Raw genomic sequence first — 18,383 nt, forward strand, 5'->3', positions numbered from 1 at the left:
GGGGGGGAATGACATCCCTCCTCCTCCAGTTGTCTAGCCCTGTGATCTGAGACAAGGTACTTGCCCTTCCTGAGCCTCAGAGGAGGAATGGCTTACATTCACAGGGAGCTTTCTATGAGGCAGGCAGGCGCTGTGCGCAGTTGTTTACATGCAGTGCCTCATTAATCCTCATAACGACCCAGTGAAGTAGGTGCCCATTGTGATTTGCACTTTTGCAGCTGATCAGACTGAGTCTGAGATGGGTTAAGTATTCAAGGCTAGCACACTGCCTGCCTTCCTCAGTGACAACCACTAACTGAGGTCAGACCAGGGCCTTCCAGGCAGCCCCTTGGCTCCAGGCAGCAACATCTATCTGGCTGTGGCTTTGTGTTCAGAAGGCTAAAGCTGTTACAGGGACAAATGCCAAGGCCTCGCCTAACATTATCTCCCCCAACATGAGCATCTCTAGGTCCCATCCGCCCTTGCCAAGACTAGAGATGGCCCTATGGGGCCTGCCGGGCCTCAGGATCAAGAAGTTCTAGATTGCAGGGCAAGAGGAGGAGTCTCTGAGACTCTGAGACTCCTTGCAGCTTGCAGGGCAAGCTGAGTCTCTGAGAGAGAGCTGCTGTCCTGTGCCACATTTTACAGCTGGACACGGAAAGGCATGGACAGAGTCATAGCCTGGCAGAAGATAGCTCAGCTAGTCAGTGTCACAGCTCAAGCCACAGAGTAAGGAGGGAACCTGACACAGAAGGCTGTAGTCTGGACGCCTGGGGGAAGAGGGGTACAGAGCAGTGAAGTGACAAGTAGGCCTGGGCATCTCAAGGTATGAGGTCTTTTTGGAAAATGCCTTCCATTCCCCAAGCATATCTAAGTGTCTGCTCTGGGCTGAGGGCTGGAAGGAGGCAAATGCAACCTCGTCTCCATCTGACACTGAAGAATTCTCATTTTGTGCCATAGGGGAAAGCAGAGCTCTCCCACTGCTTAGCATTTTATGAGTCCCTAGGGGTCAGGGCTTGTGTGGGTTTTTAGTCCTTTGTGTCCCCAGAGCCTAGCAAACAGTGAGTGCTTAGTAAGTTCATTTCTTCTGACCTGGCACAGTAGCTCACCCCTGTAATCCCAGGACTTTGAGAGGCCAAGGCAGGAGGATTGCTTGAGCCCAGGAGTTTGAGACCAACCTGGGCAGCATAATGGGACCCCATCTCTACAAAAAAAATTTAAAAATTCTCTGGGTGTGGTAGTGTGTGCCCATAGTTCCAGCTACTCAGGTGGCTGAGGTCAGAGGATCCCTCGAGCCTGGGAGTTCAGGGCTGCAGTGAGCTCTGGTCACACCACTGCACTACAGCCTGGGCGACAGAGTGAGACCCTGTTTCAAGTTCTTTTTTTTTTTTAATGAGATGGAGTCTCGCTGTCACCCAGGCTGGAGTGCAGTGGCGTAATCTTGGCTCACTGCAACCTCCGCCTCCCAGGTTCAAGCACTTCTCCTGCCTCAGCCTCCCAAGTAGCTAGGATAACAGGCTCTGGCCATCACACCTGGCTAATGTTTGTATTTTTAGTAGAGACAGGGTTTCACCATGTTGGCCAGGCTGGTCTCATCTGACCTCAAGTGATCTGCCTGCCTTGGCCTCCCAGATGTTCTGGGATTACAGGAGTGAGCCACCATGCCTGGCCTAAAAAAGTTTATTTCTTCCAGCAAATATTTATTGAGTTACTACTAAACATCCAACACCAGTGACTGAGAATAACAGGGAACAAGATTGGCAAGTTTCCTGCTGTCTCAGTTCATTTGTGCTTCTATAACAAAATACTCAGTACTGGGTAATTTAGAAACAATAGAAATTTAATTTTTTTTTTTCTTTTTTGGAGATGGAGGTCTCACTATTTTGCTCAAACTGGTCTCAAACTCCTTGTCTCTTGTCTTGGCCTCGTGAGTAGTTGGGATTACAGGTGTATGCTACTGTGCCCGGCTCTAGAAATTTAATTCTTCACGGTTCTGGAGACTCCGAGGTCCAAGATGAAGGCGCTGGCAGGTTCTGTGTCTGGTAAAAGTCTGTTCCTTGTAGATGGTGACACCTGCGTGTCCTCAATGGTGGAAGGAACAGAAAGGGTGTAATCACTGTACCTTTACATGACAGAAGAACAGAAGGGCAAAAAACAAATGGCCTATGCTAGTTTCCTCCAGCCCTTTTATAGGCACTAATTCACTGATGAGGGCAGAACCTTCCTGACTTCCCAAAAGGCCACACTTACTTATGTATTTATTTATTTATTTATTTTTGGTTGTGGATATCTTCCACACCCATCTTTTCATACCACCACAATGGAGATTAAGTTTCAACATGAATTTTGGAGAGGATACCATAGCACCTGCCTTCAGGAAGCTTGCAGTCTAGAGACAGAGTGGCTTGATCTATTGCTACTTTTGCCAAGCACTGTGAAGGAAATGAACAGGATGCTGTGAAGGAGAGTCCCCTTGTTTTTCAAAGGCTTAGTTAGAAAAACCTCTAAGAAGAGATTTTGAGCTGGGACTTGAATGACTAGAAGGGACACGACCTTGAGAAGAGCAGCCAGGAGAGAGTTTCAGACAGAGGGAGCCTCACATGCCAATGCCTTGGGGGTAGAATGAAGCCTTAATGAGTTCACAGGTTAACTAGACCACAGGTGAGGGCGGCCTAGATGAGGTTGGCGGGGCAGGTTAGGCAGGGCCCCACACACAGGGGAGTGAGGGGAACTGGGGCTGGCACAGCAGGAGGGCTCCTGGGGTGGCTCTGCACAGAGCTAGTCACATGGTCCAGGAGAGACCTGCCAGATGGGGAAATAATGTGGGCTGGGTTTTCACGTGCTGAATGAGTGTCATGAGTGAGTAACAGCAGAGATAAGTCTCCTCCTCTTTAGACTCTGAACTTTGTCCAGGTTCATGAGGTGGCTACTGAGGAGGGTCCTGCATGCCACATGCCCATTTGCCCCACCTCAGGGCCTTAGCACATGCTGTGTGCTAAGGCCCATCCCCTCTAAGGCACACCCCTACCGTTTCCCCCAACCTAGGCCTCTATTTTGTTATGTTTGCTTGTTTTTGCTGTCCATCAGGATAGTTAACTTTGTGTCACTCACTGCTGTATCTCCAGTACACACACCAGGCACTTAACTAGGCTTTGGGGAAATATTTGTCGACTGAATGACTGAATCAGACCAAAGTCCCCCCTCTTCCACCCCCTGCCCGTTTAGGGATGGCCAGACTCATTCCAGCAAGAGGAAGTCAGCTGCCCAGCCCACAGCCAGCAAGCAGTGGCACAGTTGGGTCTGGAATGCTGGGTCAGGCTCTTTCTGCTCCACCTCACAGCCTGGCAAAGACAGACCAAGAGGTTGCCCAGGGTTGGTGGGGGGTGGAGCTCACAAGGATATTCCATATGCTGCACAGCTTACCTGACAGTTCCCTTCTCCTGGCCATGGTCTCACACCCTGGTGGTCCTGGGGTCTTTGGAGTCAAGCAAACCTCCAGGGGCCTCGTGAACTCAGATACATGTATCTGCTGAGTGCCTCCCACGTGCCATTCCTGGAATGAAAGGAAACAAAACAGCCCCTGTTGACCAGGCGGGGTGGCTCACACCTGTAATCCCAGCACTTTGGGAGGCTGAGGTGGATTATCTGAGGTCAGGAGTTCGAGACCAGCCATGGACAACATGGTGAAACCCCATCTCTACTAAATTATAATAATTAGCTGGGCGTGGTGGCGCGCCTGTGGACTAAGGCTACTCTGAGGCAGGAGAATCACTTGCCACCTGGGAGGTGGAGGTTGCAGTGAGCCGAGATCATGCCACTGCACTCCAGCCTGGGCGACCGAGCGAGACCCCGTTGAAAAAAAAAGACCCTATCCCTCCTCCTCAGAGCTCCCACCAAAAGAAGGCCTCTGAGTAGGCATGGGGGCAGTGACTGCACATGTGGGTCACTGGGCCCCACAGGGGCAACACTGGAGAAGTGACATCCAAGGGCAGGAGTTAGGCACCCGGGAAGCCAGGTATGTCCAGGCAGAGGGACCAGGTATGCAAAGGCCCCCGGGGTGTGAGAGATTATGACACACAAAGGCAAGGGTGCAGAGGGTGCTAGGGCAGCATCCATGGAGGTGTTGTCTTAAGAAGTGTGGGACCCAGCTCACTGGAGGATTTTCAGTAGGGCTGACCTCTCTGGCCAGTGTTTTGGGGAGATCACTGCTATTGTAGGAGCCTGGATTTAAGGGGGTTGCTGAAGGATTGTGGGAAGGTCCCTGAGCAGCCCCTGCAGGGTCTAGGCAGGAGGCAGTGACACTGTCTCCCATGAGGGTGGTGGTGGTGGGCTCTGCGCTGAGGGTCTGTGACTTCCCTCTGTTTCTGCACAGGGGACTTTGTGCAGCTGCCTGTGCCAGTCATCCAGCAGCTCTACCACTGGGACTGTGGCCTGGCCTGCTCCAGGATGGTGCTGCGGTGAGTGGGGCCAGGGCTGGGGGCTCCCCATCTACATCTCCTGCTCTGGCTTGGGAGAGACCTGGGTGGGATCCATTGTCCCTGTCACTCTCTTTGGTTGGGGCTTGCAGGAGGCCAAGCTTCTACCTGGTCCTAGTCCCATCTGCAAAAGCGAGCAAGGGGTGGACCAGGCCTTCCAGGTCTCCATGATAGTAATGGCTGGGGGCTTGGGGTGGCCAGGAAGTCCCAGGTGTCCAGGCCTGTCCCACAAGGCCACTCTGTGACTGGGACAGGAGCCCCTCTACCCCCTGGCCTCTGGCTTCTGGGAGACTGGGGTGCTGGCCGTTAAGCGGAAGCTGTGTGAATATCACAGAAATCTGGACAGTGAGAGCCAAGAGGGACTGTAGCCGTCACCTTGTACAAGAGTTTTTCATTTGGCTTCCTGGAACCCCAGGGCAGCTGTACCTTCATCTGTTTTACATCCTGGAAATCCCAGCCACATTCAATAAAAGGGTTCTGTGCCTAAAACTTTGAAAACCACTGATGTGATCCAGGGACCTAATCTTAAGAGATGAAGCTAAAGAGGCCAGAGAAGACAACGACTTGCCCAAGGTCACAGCCCACAAGACACGAGAGATGTGAGAACCAGAGTCCAGGCCTGCAACTCTGGAGCCAGGATGGTGCCCCAGGCAGCCTGGGCAGTGTGTGGGCAGGAGCTAGGGTCTCATGATGAAGGAGGGAGACTTCTGGGGAATGGGACCTGTGACAGGGGCTCTTGGGCCAGCAGGTGGAGGGTGACCTGGTCCAGTTAACCCTCAAGAGCAAGCTGAGCTCCCTGCGCATCTCCCTGCAGGTACCTGGGCCAGCTGGACGACAATGAGTTTGAGAGAGCCCTGCAGGAGCTGCAGCTGACCAGGAGCATCTGGACCATCGACCTGGCCTACCTGATGCACCACTTTGGTGTGAGGCACCGTTTCTGTACCCAGACCCTGGGCGTCGACAAGGGCTACAAGAACCAGGTGAGCGACCAGCCACTGGGCCTTCCCATGTGGGGCCACACAGAGGTATAAGGCCACTTGGTTCCAGTAGTTGGAAGAGGGAGCAGTCAAGGGCTAGACACCCAGGTAGATACCCAGGTGTGCAGAGACCAGGGAGCAGCAGCAGAGAGGCTATAGGCAGGATTTTGGGAGCCAGTCAGAGCAGGTGCCTTTGCATTCTGGCCTGCCCAGAGGATCTGAGTACTAAGTCCTGGCTCCTCTCTGCCTGCCTTCTACAACCCTCAGAATGCGCAGAGGCCACTTCCTATACTCTTTCCTACTGTCCTCAGCACAAGGCAGGCCCAGGGCCTCTGAGAACATCACTGGCTTCATCCAGCCATCATTTGCACATTTTTTTTCTTTTCACCAGGAGAGCCAGCTTTTAAGCTGGGTAATTGGTAGTCTAGAAGAAAACCAAAATACCATCTTTTCTTTTTCTTTTTGCCTTTTGAAAAATAATGCCAACATAGCCATGCCAGCAAAGTGTGTTCCGTGGACCACACCTAGCTAAGCCAAGCTGTAGCTGAGCTGTCCCAGGTGGCTCAGCCTCATCCCCCTTGCTTATTCGCTATGGGCTCCTGCTCATGCCTGCCAGAGTGTACAAGCCCAAGGGTGATTGATCCTCCCCAGGGAGCTGACCTGAGCCCAGCTGCCCACCCCTCTCAAGCTTCGTCCTCATGCCTCTGTGTGGTCCTGCATCCCTGCTCCTGCTTAGGACAGACAGCTTTCTGATCAGGCTTGCTGCACGTACCATCTGTCCTGGCAGGTGGGGCTCCTCTGCCCTCCTGTTGTCTCTGCCTCCGTAACATGCTCTTTAGTTCCTTCATCCAAATGGAGTGAAGGCAGCCTGGGTGGTGGCTGCTCCAGCCCCCTCTTCTCTGTTCAGTCTTTCTACAGGAAGCACTTTGACACAGAGGAGACCCGGGTGAATCAGCTGTTTGCACAAGCCAAGGCCTGCAAGGTGCTGGTGGAGAAATGGTGAGCCCCCCGACCTTCCTACCCGCCCTTCCTCTCATGCCTGCTCACCCACAGATCTGCAGTGGGGAGGCCTCGGGATAGTGTTCAGGAACGGCTGGAACTCTGGAGCCAGGCAGAACTGGCTACTGGGTGGCTGTGGGCACTGACTTGCCCCCTTGAGCCTTGGTTTATGGAGATCACTGGGGCTTCATGACCCAAGCTCTGACTGGGGATGGATCCTGAGCAGGTGCTGGAGGGACAGGTGAGTGAGAGAGATTGCATCCAGCCATTGGGCTGCTTGCAGAAGGACAGCATGGGACACAACACAGGACCCCTAATGAAAGGGTGATGGCCTAAGAGGAATGTGCTGGTGCAGTGATTGACAAGGGACGGGGAGCAGGGAGGACCCAGTGTGTAAGGGCTGCTGTGACCTTACAAGGGCCTCCCCTTCTCATCTGTATGCATTGGGGCTGGATTCAGGAAGACCCTGGGTGCAGTTTGCCCCAATGTGAGTGTCATTCTTCTCTGGATTATGTGAGAGTGGGGCTCAGACCTGCTGCCTCTAGGTCCTGGACAGACTTTTCTCAGATTTTCCCTTTCTTTGCAGATTTATATTTTCATTATTGACCTGCTATAATCACATGATAGGTGATTTAGAAATTGGGGGTGGGGTGGGATCTCCATTCATACTATGACCACATGGGCACATGTTGGAAGGAAAGGCAGCAAATGTTTATTTAGCGGCTGTCAACAGGTACCATCTCCTTGAGTGGAAAAACTGTTGCTGTCTCCGTTTCTCGGGGGAGGAAACTGAGGATGAGAGAGACACCCAAGGTCACCCCCAGCATCTTGACCATGCCATGATCTGAACCCATGCTTGTTATTCCTTGAAGGCTGTAGCTTTTCCTTGCAGCCAAGCTCCTGCTTTTTCCCTATAGCTGAAATCCCACTCTTGTACACTGCCACTGGGAACTCAGCCAGCTATTTTGTTTCAAAGACCAAATGGAAAAATGGCACGTTTCCTTGGCCAAGGCAGCAATCCAAACTGCCACGTGACTCAGCTGTGGCTGAAGCTGGGCCAGGCCATGTGGTACTGATGCTGCCACTCCTAAGGAAGGCCCCAAGTGGGTGAGCAGCCCCTCCAGCAAAGATGCAGGAGCCCCTGGCCTAGAGCTCCCCCTGCCCACAGCCCCATCTTCCCTCTGCCCCTCTGGGTGTTTTTTTTTTTTTTCTTTTTTTAAGAGACAGGGTCTTACTCTGTCATGCAGGCTGGAGTGCTGTGCTGCAATATTGCAGTATAGCTCACGGCTACAGCCCCAGGCTCAAGTGATCTTCTTGCCTCAGTCTCCCGAGTAGCTGGAACCACAATCTCATACCACCATGCCCCATGCCTGGTAAATTTTTTAATGTTTTTGCAGAGACAGGGTACTGCTATGTTGCCCAGGCTGGTCTTTAATTCCTGGGCTCAAGCGATTCTTCCACTTTGGCCTCCCAAAGCACTGGGATTACAGGCGTGAGCCGCTGTGCCCAGCCCTGCTCTAGGTTTTCATTTGGATTTGCTGCCTAGTGGAAGGCACAGGATGGGGCAGCACCTTCTGTTAGTGAGGGAGGCTCCAGGCAGATGTCATTGCTGAACTGGAGCTCCCCTGGAAGCAATGTGGCCCAGCCCTTCCTGGGCAGCCCCTTCTGCCACAAGATGCTTAGGAAAAAAGTAAAATAACTCTTTCAGAGAAGCATTTGGTTTTGAAAGTGTCTGAGCCATGCGTGGCTTAGATTTGGGGGATTAGATTGGGCGTGCAGTTTTCAACGTAAACCACATATGATTTAGGGTAGAGGAGAGACAAGGCTGGGCAAAAAGAATTCACTAACCAGGCTGGGACACAGGAGGAGGATGGTTTCTGTGTGCTGCTCTAGTGGCCCTTGACTGGACCCACCTGGAGCTGAACTGCCCTCCCCGTGAAGGGCCTGACAGGGCCAGCTCATCTTTGTGCACACTCAGACACGCACACCCTACCAGTCTCCTGCTTGGCTCTAGGCTGAGCCTGGGCCACAGTGACAGAGCAGGGAGTTCAGGGCAAAGGGAAGAGGAGCTGATCCCCAAGCTTTGTAACAGAGAAACAGGAACAAGCAGGGATCCAGTTGAGGGATGGGGAATGGGGGCCCAGCAGCACCAGCTGACCCCTCTCCTGCCCACAGCACGGTGAGTGTGCAGGACATCCAGGCGCACCTGGCTCAGGGCCATGTGGCCATCGTGCTGGTGAACTCTGGGGTGCTGCACTGTGACCTGTGTTCCAGCCCTGTCAAGTACTGCTGCTTCGCCCCCAGTGGCCACCGCTGCTTCTGCCGCACTCCTGACTACCAGGGCCACTTCATCGTCCTGCGCGGCTACAACCGGGCCACTGGCTGCATCTTTTACAACAACCCAGCCTATGCCGACCGTGAGTGCTGGGTGGGGCGGGTGAGGCAGAGTGGGCCATGTTCACTGTTCTGTATGCCCAGTGCCCACGATTCCCACCCATTCAATCTAGTGTGGCCAGGGCCTCCCTTACCACCTTTTCCCCAAACCCCTGCTCCTCCTGGACTCTTGTCACTGGAGCCACCCCTCAGGCCATGCAGGCAAACCTGTGGCAAACTGTGCCAGCCTTCTCTACAACCTGGCCACCCCTCCCTCCCGCACCACAGGCCCCACGCCACTGCCCAGGTCCCTGCCTCACCCTTTCATGTTGCACAGGCTGCACCCCTCCCCCAGCCCCCAGGATGGCCAGCACATTCCTCAGAAAGAAAAGCCGGCCAGACCCAGCCCCTGCTCTAGACCCATCCTGGCCTGCCTACTGCCCTCCAGGCACAGGGAAGGGCTGCCCTGACTCTCATAGACTGGATTCACAGAGACAGCCCCTGGACGCCCTGATCACATAAACTTACCCCATCTATGTGGCCTGGAGCATGTTTTTTCCCCTCTCTGGGCCTCACTTTCTCCAACTGCTTAACTGGGGAGGAGTCAGAGAAAGCTCATGAAGACCAGGATGGGCAAGGAGGGCTTCCTGGGGGTGGAGGACTTGAGCTGAGAGGAGTGGCCATGCGGGTGGGACACAGACCTCACCCAGCTCCCCTGGGCACTGTGTTGGTGGGGTAGGTGCTTTCTCACAACCCACTGACCCCGTTCTGCCCTCTCCACCCCCAGCAGGAATGTGCAGCACCAGCATCAGTAACTTTGAGGAGGCCAGAACCAGCTATGGCACAGATGAGGACATCCTCTTTGTCTACTTGGACAGCTGACAGCAGGAGCCTGGTGTGCCCAGGCCCTTGGACCCCATCCCCACCCCAGCTGGGCCCACTCAGGATGTCCTGGCCCAGGCCTGGGGCTGCTGGGGCTGGAATGTGGAACTGCAGCCTCAGCCCATCTGGCAGAGCCCCAGGAACTCTGGGATACTGTGGCACAGCTGCTTTGTCTGCCAGTGCCGTGTGTTGTCATGTCGCTCACGCCAAGCACCTGCTGGCTACTGGAAGCATACCCCAAGACCCCAAGCCTGACTCCAGCTGTGCCCACAGGAAGTCCAGTCCTAACAGTGCCCTTGTTGCCTTTGAGCCAGACCCAAGGCAAGGGTCTCCGCACAGACCGCAGGGCTGAGTCTGGAGAGAGAAGTCGCTTGACTAATGCCACTTGTCAGGACAGTATGTGAGTGTCTGGAGACAGCATAGTTGACCCCAATGCCCCAGAACTGAGGACCCCTCCAGGCCCCTCTCTTCTGGAAGTGCTGCATATGCCCCCGTGCCCCGTGGTTGACGACACCACCGCCTCCTGCCTACCCGTGGGCCCAAGTTTCTGTGGCTCGTTACAGGGTGTCTGGCCCCTGCCACCCAGCATAGACACACCTCACAGCTGCCCTGCCATGCAGAGCCCTGGCCCTGGAGACATCTTAAGCCCTCTACAGCCCTCCAGGTCCTCCAGCTCAGATGGAGGGCTCTCGGGGGTGTGGCCTGGGCCTAAATCCCACTGGTAGGCCTGATGGCTGGCAGCACAATGTGTGCTCTGGGAATAAACAGCTGCCCTAGACCCAGAGGGATCTCCGCACCCAGGAAGCCTCCTGACACCAGCCTAAATCCTGACAGCAGGGTCTGCCCTCTGAGTGTGGGGAGCCCCTGAGTCCTTTAAGGTTGGCTGCTAGGGCCTGTACTCCAAAGCAATGGGCAGGGGCAGCCTGCAGCTGCCCACCCAACCTAGTCTTCACACGAGGTTGCACATGATACTGGGCCTCTTTTATCTTGACAGAGAAGAGGGGTTCCTGCCTAGGATCTTACAACACAGCAAGTAGCATAGAGCTCTTTCCTTCCTCTTTTTTTTTTTTCCTTTGGTTGGGATCAGGGGTTTGAGATTTAAGTTTTCATTTTTGAGGGGTAATCACTTTAAGTATAACAGTAATCGTAAGAGTGAAGGTACTTTGGAACCACTAACACCTCTGCACAGGGCAGTTAGCCAGCTCAAGTCCTTTTTCAGAGAAAGGGACTTGGCCAGCAGTTTAAGTATCTGCCCCTTCACCTCGTAGATGAGGCAGCTGATGAGGCAGCTGGCCCAGTCTGGGGAAGCTGCCCAGGACAATGGTGGAGCTGGGTCTTGAACCCCAGTCTGTACCTAAAAAACTAAGCGAAATTGATCATTTTCAAAGGGCAACAGTGATACCATCCCTGCACTCCTGGGTCCTGCTTTTACAGTGCCCAAGGCAGGGCATGGTGGCAGCCGGCCCCTCCCCCACCAGGTGACTCTGGGGGCAGAGGTGGGCTCTGTTTAGGAGGGCGGTCAGACCACCCAGCCAAATTGCTCCTCAACCCTAGACAAAGCCTTTGGCCAAGAGGAAGGTGCTGTTAGCTGGGCAGCCCTTCCGGGTTTCAGAGACCGGTGTTGGCTCTAGACTGGTCTCATCTCCATTGCCTTAATGCCAGGTGGCCCAGGAGTACCCATGCACAGCAGCTGTGGGGTGTGGGCATCTTCAGGAGGTGTTCTGGTAAAATTGTGAGAATAGCTGTGTGAAGGAAACCAGTGGAAGGAAATGAAGTTTTCAGGATGGCGGGATGTGATTCAGACACAGTGCACATGCTGTTAGGGCTGTCACTAGGGAGTGGCCTTCATGGAGGGTGGTAACAGCACCTCAGTCCATCCAAGATGTTTAGAAACACTCAGTCTCGTCCCGGAGGACGGCTTCTCAGGGCACACCACAAGTTAAAGGTCACCTGCCTGGAAGATGAATGAGAAAGCTGCCCGTTCTGAAGACCCGTCTGTCTAGGGAGGGTCGCAGAGGCAGGATGTAAGCCACACTGTTGCATTCTTGCACAAGTCATGAAAATGGGGCCAGAGAGAGAGCCTGGACATCGGGGACTTTTGCCCACAGCACATGACACCTGCATCTGCCCAGCCTGTCCATGTGCTGGGGACCAGCACAGCACCTGAAGCCATGTGCGACAGTGGGCTTTGTTCATTCTAGCCACAGGGGGATGAAAGGGATCTTTTGCATTGCAGAGATTTTATATATATTTTGTTTGTAACGAGCCATTCTCAATAAACATTATTCTCACTGCAAAATGGTGGTAGCCCCTGGCTGGCCTTTGTAAAGCTGTGTTGATCTGCAGAATTCCTGTCCCTAAGTTCTCAGCATGAGCACATGGGAACCCAGGTCCTTGTCTTGCCATACCCAATTTAGCTGGGACTGGAATCCTGTTTTCTGTTTTCTAGGGCCATATCCATCCTGTTCAGGCCTGGATGCTTGTGCCCGTCCTGGACAGGCAGTACTAGGGGTAGAAGGGCCTCGGGGCTCAGCTCAAGTGAACTGCAACAAATGCAACTACAGGAGACACCATAGAATGAGGGGGATATTGAAGAGGAGAGACAAAAGTGGGTGGGATGGCCGGGCACGGTGGTTCACACCTGTAATGCCAGCACTTTGGGAGGCGGAGGCGGGCGAATCACGAGGTCAGGAGATCAAGACCATCCTGGCTAACACTGTGAAACCCCGTCTCTACTAAAAATACAAAAAAAAAAATCAGCCGGGCGTGGTGGCGGGTGCCTGTAGTCCCAGCTACTCAGGAGGTTGAGGCAGGAGAATGGCATGAACCCGGAAGGCGGAGCTTGCAGTGAGCTGAGATCGCACCACTGCCCTCCAGCCTGGGCGACAGAGCAAGACTCTGTCTCAAAAAAAAAAAAAAGTGGGTGGGATGGTGAGTGCTGGGTGGAGCTGGCTGCTCAGAGCATGCAGAGTTGGGGTTGAGGTCTCAGACCAAGAGTGCAGTAGCGCTATCTCGGTTCACTCCAACCTCCACCTCTTGGGTTGAAGCAATTCTCCTGCCTCAGTCTCCTGAGTAGCTGGGATTCCAGGCACACACCACCATACCCAGATAATTTTTGTATTCTTAGTAGACATGGGTTTTACCATCATGTTGGCCAGGCTGCTCTTAAACTCCCGGCCTCAAGTGATCTGCCTGCCTCAGTCTCCTGAGTAGCTGGGATTCCAGGCACACACCACCACACCCAGCTAATTTTTGTATTCTTAGTAGACATGGGTTTTACCATCATGTTGGCCAGGCTGCTCTCGAACTCCCGGCCCCAAGTGATCTGCCTGCCTCAGCCTCCCAAAGTGCTGGGATTACAGGCATGAGCCACTGTGCCTGGCCAATGTCATCACTTTTAAAGGAGCACTTCTATTCCTTCCCATCCTCCCTCAAACACATCATCTTGTCTGTCTCCACTGCTGTAGCCCCAGTATCTGACACCTAGTAGATGTTCAGTAAACGTGAGTGAATGGATAGTAGGCTGGAATGACACCTGTTTCAGCAGCTTTCCTGTACGTTTCAGAACTAAACGTAATCATTAAGGGGGAGGCAGAAGACCAGGCGCGGTGGCTCAGGCCTGTAATCCCAGCACTTTGGGAGGCCAAGGCGGGTGGATCACCTGAGGTTGGGAGTTCGCGACCAGCCTGACCAACATGGAGAAACCCCATCTCTACTAAAAATACAAAATTAGCCGGGCATGGTGGCGCATGCCTGTAATCCTAGCTACTCAGGAGGCTGAGGCAGGAGAATTGCTTGAACCCTAGAGGTGGAGGTTGTGGTGAGCCGAGATGTGCCACTGCACTCCAGCCTGGGCAACAAGAGCGAAACTCTGTCTCAAAAAAATGATAATAATAATAATAAAGGGGAGGCAGAATTTGAATCCTTTGATGTCACCCAGGATCCAGGAGACATTCTCTCCTACAAAGAATGGTGGAAGGAGCAAGATGTACTGTCCATTAGAAAAACTTCAGGTGACCCAGGCATGGTTCATGCCTGTAATCCCAGCACTTTGGGAGGCAAAGGCTGGAGGATCACTTGAGACTAGAAGTTCAAGACTTGTGTGGGGCCGGGCACAGTGGCTCATGCCTGTAACCCCAGCACTTTGAGAGGCTGAGGTAGGTGGATCACTTGAGCCCAGGAGTTTGAGACTAGCCTGGGCAGCATGGCAAAACTGTCGCTATAAAAAATACAAAAAATTAGCCGGGCATGGTGGATGTGCCTGTGGTCCCAGCTCTTCAGGAAGCTGAGGTGACAGGACCTCCTGAGCCCAGGAGGTCGAGGCTGCAGTGAGCTGTGATCATGCCACTGTACTCCAGCCTGGGCAACAGGGCAAGACCCTGTCTCAAACAAAAAATAGCCAGGCACGGTGACTCACACCTGTAATCCCAATACCTTGGAAGGCCAAGGCAGGCAGATCACTTGAGCTCAGGAGTTTGAGACTAGTCTGGGCAACATGATGAAAGCCCATCTCCACCAAAAATACAAAAAATTACCCAGGCATGGTAGTGCACACCTGTGGTCCAGCTACTCGGGAAGCTGAGGTGTGAAGATGTTTGAGCCAAAAGGTGGAGGCTGCAGTGGGCCATGATTGCACCACTGCACTCCAGCCTAGGTGACAGAGTAAGACCTTCTCACTAAAAAAAAAAAAAAAACTTAAAAAAAAGGCCTCATGTTATTCAAACTTAGGATTCCCCTCTTATTACAGCTTTCTGCAAGTGCAGGTGTCTCCTGGCCTCCAACCCCCCTGGTTGGAGAATCAGTGTAAGAAAATGCTGGCACTCTGGTTTACATCTAGTCTGAGTCAGCAGAACAAAAATCAGAATAACAAAATCCCTGGGGCCTCAACCAGAAAGCAATGTGGCTGTGGAGTCAAGGGATCCCCAAAGCTGAAATAAATAGAGTCAGTAATGATGGCCTTGCCACCTGATACAGGGCTGTGGATGGGTTGAAAATATTGGAAACTCATTTGAGTCACAAATTGCTGCCACACTCTTTGAACCCAGAAGTACGTGTGCCCTTATTTAATGGCACAGAACCAGTCTCTTGCTCACAAGTCTCTTGTCCACAATCCCTGGTCCCTCACTCCCTCTCTACCTCAACCTCAGCTGCTTTAAGGAGAAATGATGAGGGCAGGGATGAGGTCTCCCTGTCCTCAAGGGTGACCAAAGGCCATGAGCACCTGAGTATGCTAAGGAACACTGGGGACAAAAGTGCCTCAAAATGTTTATGTCTCTTGGATATGGGTGCATAAGCCACCGTCCTACCTGGCCTCATGGGGGAAGGGGAGTTTCCAAATTCAACTGACAGGGTTTGGGCAAGTTTCACAGTGCAGAGAGAAAAAGCCAAGTGCTGTGGGGCCCTTTGGGACAATTCAATGTCTTGTTTTGTTGCATCTATACCTGAATTTGTAGTAGGAACTGGTGCTTCTCCTTCCAGCCCTGAAGTGCCAAAGGGGGTTCTCTCAGTCAATGCTAGTGGGATAAACTCCCCTGCCATTTAACCCCTGTGGTTGAGTCAGGTTTTAACTCAGTCCCTCTGCCCTCTGATGTCCAAAACTTTCACCATACAGATGACGTCCTCTTGGATGGCAAGTCAAAAGTCCCAGTCCTGGAGATCCTGATCATAAGTTACCACATCTCCACCAGCAGTGGGGACTGACAAACCCTGACAAAATTCCATTTCTTGGAATACGACTGCTGATTCACAAGGTTTTTTTGGTTTTTTTTTTGTTTGTTTGTTTTGTTTTTTGTTTTTTGAGATGGAGTCTTGCTGTCACCTGGGCTGGAGTACAGTGGTGCGATCTCGGCTCACTGCAACCTCCGCCTCCCAGGTTCAAGTGATTCTTCTGCCTCAGCCTCCTGAGTAGTTGGGATTACAGGCACATGCCACCACAACCGGCTAATTTTTGTATTTGGAGTAGAGACGGAGTTTCACCATGTTGGCCAGGCTGGTCTCGAACTCCCAGCCTCAAGTGATCCGCCAGCCTTGGCCTCCCAAAGTGCTGGGATTATATGCATGAGCCACGGCACTCGGCCAATTCATGATGTTTAGTCCTTCCAGGAGTCAAGGAAAAGCTGCTGGTGGTCCTTCCACCACCACCAAAAAAGAAGGCCCTGCACCTTCTCAGACTCCTTGGGTATTAGAGACAGCATGTGCCTCACTTGGGCATCCTACTTGGTCCTTTACATCTGCTAACTTGCCAACCAGCACCCTTTAGAGCAGGGCCCAGGCTGGAAGGCTGTATTGGAAGCTGTCTAGCAAGCCCACTCTCTACCTGTGGGTCCTCAAAACCCTAATGATCCCTTTAAGCTATATAAGGTCTCTGTGACTAATTTTGCTGATTGGAATCTTTGGCAAAGGGAAGAAGACTGCACCCAGAGGTGCCCCTGTTTTGGACTTACTGCCTGTCTCCCTGACACAGTGGCCAGGTACACCTCTTTTGAAAAGCTTACTATCTGGGGTCTTCTTACAACAGAATACCTGACCCACAAAAGGCTGGCTTTTATGGAATGGTGTACTTAAGATGGAAATGGTGTATTTAAGAACACAGCTAGTCTAGCCCTGCCGACGTCTCAGTTTTACATGAAAAAACTGGCAGCTAACTCTTTGGGGGACACTAATATCGCCCACTCCACCAAAGCAAAGTCACTGGCTCAACAACAGGAACCTCATTTCACAGAGTTTCTCCTAAATGCCAGGGCCTGGTTCACTGATGGGCTGATGAAGTGGAAGCCTCATGGTGTCCACAGGGCTGCTGTGGCTGTTCACCCCCAGAAGCAGCTGTGCAGAATGGAAAATGGATGAGTAACTCTGCTCAGTAGGCCCTGAGCCAATATTCCTCTTGGTAACCCGTTATATTTTTACTGACTCATGGGGCGTTTCCTAGGTGTTTGGTCTGACACTTAGAAAACCTCAACTGGTGAATTAAAGACATCCATCTTTGGGGTCATGAACTACGGAAATAAGTTTTGGCTGTGACTGCTCTGTCTGTGTCACGCATGTAGATGTCCATGGTTGAAGCCTGTTCTCTGATGAGACCAACTGAAATAAGGCTGTTGAGGGAGCCTGCATTAGCCATATTGCCATTGGGATCCATCATTGTGCTGGACATGGCAACACATCCACCATCATGGACTGGGCACAATGGAAAAGACTATTTGTGTGTGTCGGGGGGGGGGGTTTGCTTGTTTTTTTAAGATGGAGTCTCACTCTGTCGCCCAGGCTGGAGTGCAGTGGCACCATCTTGGCTCACTACAACCTCTGCCTCCTGGGTTCAAGCCATTCTCCTGCCTCAGCCTCCCAAGTAGCTTGGATTACAGGCACACGCCACCACGTCCAGCTAATTTTTGTATTTTAAATAGAGACAGGGTTTCCCCATGTTGGCCACACTAATCTTGAACTCCGGACCTCAAGAGATCCATCCACCTTGGCCTCCCAAAGTGCTGGGATTAAAGACGTGAGCTACTACACTCGGCTTTTTCTTTTTCTTTCTTTTTTTTTTTTTTTTTTAAGTAGAGATGGGGGTCTTGCTATGTTGACCAAGTTGGTCTCAAACTTCCAGCCTCAAGCAATCCTCCCATCTCAGCCTCCCAAATAACTGGGATTTCAGGTATGAGCCAATGCAACTGGCCCTATTAAAACATTTTGGTTACCAAATGCAGCTCTTTAAAAAGGCTACTTCCTAGAAAGGTGTATCTGAATGAAGAGGTGTAGGAAGGTTACAAAGACCTATTTTTAAAATTTGGGATTCTGATCAGATTCTTCCTGGGCACATTGTTTCCTTGCCTTCCCCTAGCAGCAACCCCAGGCCAGCCTGGTGGGCACACCTTCTAGATGGCAGTCTAACTATAAGGGGGCCTAGGGGCTCAAACCTGATTGTTTCAGACACCTGGATTCTCTTGTTGGACTGACATGGTCTTAGAGCATAAGAATAATGACCATTTGGGCAAGTATGCTGCTACCAAGACCCCTTCGGGTGGTACATATGGGACAAAGCGGGGAACATAATGGGTCTCTGTGCATTTTATAAAAATGCCCTTGTTCCTCTTGGACCTGACTCTTCCAATCAAAAAGTCTAGGTGTATGAAGCAGGTAACTGGAAAAGAGATGGCTGGTACTGGTCAGTTCAGTCACCTCTTTTTCCTTAAAGAGGTGACTACAGGTACTGAAATGAGATACCGATTTGGGAGGGGGAGCAGCAATTCTGGCACCTAGGTAGAAAGTACTTTGGATTCCAGGAGATAAAGAGGAAGAGGCATTTATGATCTCTGTTCTTCATAATTGCCCCTGAAGACTTTCTTATGAACATAGAAAAGATCTGGTGCAGCTCTCCCAAACTTTTGCAACCACCTTAAATTTAACTGACTGCAAAGCTGGGCATAGCGGCTCCTGCTTGTAATCCCAGCTACTTGGGAAGTTGCAGGGGAGGATCGCTCGAGGCAAGGAGTTCAAGGCTCCAGTGAGCTGCAATGGCACCACTGCACTCCAGCCTGGGCAAGACTGAGAACCTGTCTCAAATAAAATAAATTTAACGACTGTGGGTTCTGCCTTGCCCAATCAGATGGCTTTGGCCACTGTTTGGTTTGCTCACCATTCCCATTAACCTTACCAGAGGTCCACTGGAAAGAGCAGGGGATGTCCCTGGCTCCTGCACCTT

At 52.3% G+C, this 18,383-nt stretch overlaps 1 protein-coding gene and 1 pseudogene across 5 annotated transcripts in view; both read left to right on the forward strand.

Annotated features, from left to right (window-relative positions):
- GUCD1 (guanylyl cyclase domain containing 1) overlaps positions 1 to 11,984 on the forward strand; it is a 14,187-nt gene extending 2,203 nt beyond the window's left edge. For 2 of the 4 annotated variants that reach the window (XM_017889794.1, XM_017889792.1), the window contains exons 2-6: positions 4,352 to 4,436; positions 5,269 to 5,434; positions 6,339 to 6,430; positions 8,606 to 8,847; positions 9,594 to 11,984. In XM_017889794.1, coding sequence (XP_017745283.1) covers positions 4,426 to 4,436; positions 5,269 to 5,434; positions 6,339 to 6,430; positions 8,606 to 8,847; positions 9,594 to 9,685 — 603 coding nt within the window. In that variant the 5' untranslated portion in view covers positions 4,352 to 4,425 and the 3' untranslated portion in view covers positions 9,686 to 11,984. Of the gene's footprint in view, positions 1 to 4,351; positions 4,437 to 5,268; positions 5,435 to 6,338; positions 6,431 to 8,605; positions 8,848 to 9,590 lie in introns of all 4 variants that reach the window. The other 2 variants (XM_017889793.1, XM_017889791.1) reach the window with 1 other exon arrangement.
- Positions 9,856 to 11,984, forward strand: LOC108540661 (uncharacterized; annotated as a pseudogene). Its single transcript, XR_001888726.1, has one exon. The product of XR_001888726.1 is annotated as an uncharacterized LOC108540661 (transcript).
- Positions 11,985 to 18,383: the final 6,399 nt, after the last annotated feature.

Source organism: Rhinopithecus bieti, unplaced genomic scaffold (assembly GCF_001698545.2).
Source record: "Rhinopithecus bieti isolate Rb0 unplaced genomic scaffold, ASM169854v2 scaffold_19723, whole genome shotgun sequence".
Lineage (NCBI taxonomy): Eukaryota > Metazoa > Chordata > Mammalia > Primates > Cercopithecidae > Rhinopithecus > Rhinopithecus bieti.